General features: G+C 22.3%; 1 protein-coding gene across 1 annotated transcript in view; it reads left to right on the forward strand.

The window, feature by feature from the left end:
* The window catches only part of PF3D7_1125300 (DNA-directed RNA polymerase), a gene marked incomplete at both ends in the record, with an annotated part of 4,596 nt that overhangs the window by 638 nt on the left and 1,458 nt on the right, over window positions 1-2,500 (forward strand). The window contains one exon of the mRNA XM_001347899.1: window positions 1-2,500. This exon is cut by the window's left edge and continues 638 nt beyond it; it is cut by the window's right edge and continues 1,458 nt beyond it. Within this exon, the coding sequence (XP_001347935.1) occupies window positions 1-2,500 (2,500 nt within the window).

Here is a 2,500-nt window from a genome sequence, read left to right on the forward strand (position 1 = left end):
ATTAAATAAAAAATATGTAAAAAATATTAATAAGAATATAATTGTATTTTTTGAAAATCTGGATATATATATGTCCGTCAATGGTTTGTTAATATGTGATATAGGAGGCGAAGAGATATTTAATTATATTAATAAAATTAAATTAACAAATAATATCGATATAAAAAAAGAAACATATAATGATGATATAGAGAAACATAATGTAAATACGAATGAAAGGTTTTTGCACATGGATGATGTTACGAAGGAAGACAATATTAATATAAATAATATGTTTGATATAAATTATATTAAGGAAAAAAAAAAAAGAATATATGGAGATAATATATATCCAATAGTTGTTAAATCTGAAGAAAAGGAAGAAGTTGTACCAAAAAAAAAAAAAAAAAATTCTAATAATATAATTGTACATAATAATAATATTATTAATAACAAGTGTGGTGATTATAATATAATAAACTGTACAAACGATTTAGGAGAAAAAACAAAAAATCATCAAACGAATTATTCTAATAATCCAAAATTTGATTATCAATATAATGAAGAAAAAGAAAAAGAAGAAGAAAAAGAAAGTAATATCATCAATGTTAGAAGGCAAATGTTAATTGAAAGATCATCTTATAAAAAAGCCATAGAAGAAGCTGAAGAATTTGTTTCGAATCTTCATGATTTAAAAAAAATTACAGAAATTCAAGGTTTGTGTAAAATATATTTAAATTGGATTAGCGAATTAGAAAAACGTATTATACTTTATAAAGAAAAAAATAAAAATAAAAAAAAAAAAAAAATTTTCCCAGACTTTATAGATGATAAATTGTTAGCTACAATAACGGTCAAATGGACCATACAATATACTTTTAATCCTTTAAAAAAAAAATATTCAAATAATGTTTCTACACAATCTAAATATTTTGAGCACGAATATTCTTATCAATCTTTATTTACTCATATAGCTATAAAAATAGGAGAAGAAATAAACAATGAACTCAATTTCCAATTACTAGAAAAAAAAAATCATCTTTATAATTATATGAAGAAAAATAAAAATAATTCCTCCTTTTCTCATTTCCAAAAATATAGGATAATAAAACAAATGAAGCAGCAAATTGGAAAAGGAAACCACATGAAACAACATGCTATGTTGGGTGGCGACAACCAAACTTCGCATCTTAATTCTTGTGCAAATAATAATTTTGATATAAATTCTTGTGCAAATAATAATTTTGATATTAATTCTTGTGCAAATAATAATTTTGGAATCAATTCTTGTGGAAATAATAATTTTGGAATCAATTCTTGTGGAAATAATAATTTTGGAATCAATTCTTGTGATGAATATTATGGACATACAAATAACCATGTACATATAAAACATGATGATGATAATATAATTGAATGGAATTCTGTTAAAAAGGCAACAATAGGAGGTCTATTATTAAATATGCTTATTGAGAATGCAAAAATGGATGTTGATATTAATGTAGCGAAAAATGAATTTAAAAATGAATATAAATATTATTTATTTTTACATAAAACAGCCAAAAATAATGCAGAGGATTTATATGAAGAATGTAAATATAAAAAAGAATTAAATTATCAAAAATTCTATGAAGAGGAATCCAATACATTAAAATTTATTATTCTTGATAAATATAAAAAGAATAATAGTTATGATAATAATTTTAAAAAAAATTATATGGAAAAAAAAATATGTACCTATAATTATGGAACACATGATAAAAATGTGGTCAAACAAAATAATGGGGATAAACAAAATAATGGGGATAAACAAAATAATGGGGATAAACAAAATAATGGGGATAAACAAAATAATGGGGATAAGCACAATTGTGCAAATCGTCAGGAGCTTCAACTTTCAGACAATAAAAAAGAAAGTAACTTTTGTCAGAAACAAAGAGAAAAGTTAATGAGAAAAGAAATTATTTTATATAGATCGAAGAGAGATAGGAATAAAATAGAGTTACCCGTATTTATTCATTCTTATGTATGGAAAAATAATAATTGGTATGGTGTAATACATATGCGTGAATGTTGTGCAAATTATTTATTAAATAATGCAATAAATTCCCATATTCCATTAAATTATTTACCTATGATATGTAAACCAAAGAGATGGGAAAATTTCGAAGGAGGGATGTTATTATTAAAGAATAGTTTTATTCGTTGTAATATAAAACCATTATTTAATTTAAATGTTTGTAATTTAAATAGAATAAAAAATATTGTATCCGAAATAGGTAATGTGGGATGGAAAATTAATAAAGAGATTTTACATTATATAGAATATGCATATATTCATGGAATAACCATAGGAAAAATACCACTTTATAAAAATTATACGTTACCAAAATATATTAATTTAAAAGAACAAAATAATGAAGAAATAAAAAAATATCTTTTATTAAAAGAAGAAATAAATAGATTAAATAAATGCTTAATAAGTGAAAGACCGACATTCTTACAAAAATTGGCAGTAGCA

The sequence above is a fragment of the Plasmodium falciparum genome (assembly GCF_000002765.6).
Source record: "Plasmodium falciparum 3D7 genome assembly, chromosome: 11".
In the NCBI taxonomy this organism is placed as follows: domain Eukaryota; phylum Apicomplexa; class Aconoidasida; order Haemosporida; family Plasmodiidae; genus Plasmodium; species Plasmodium falciparum.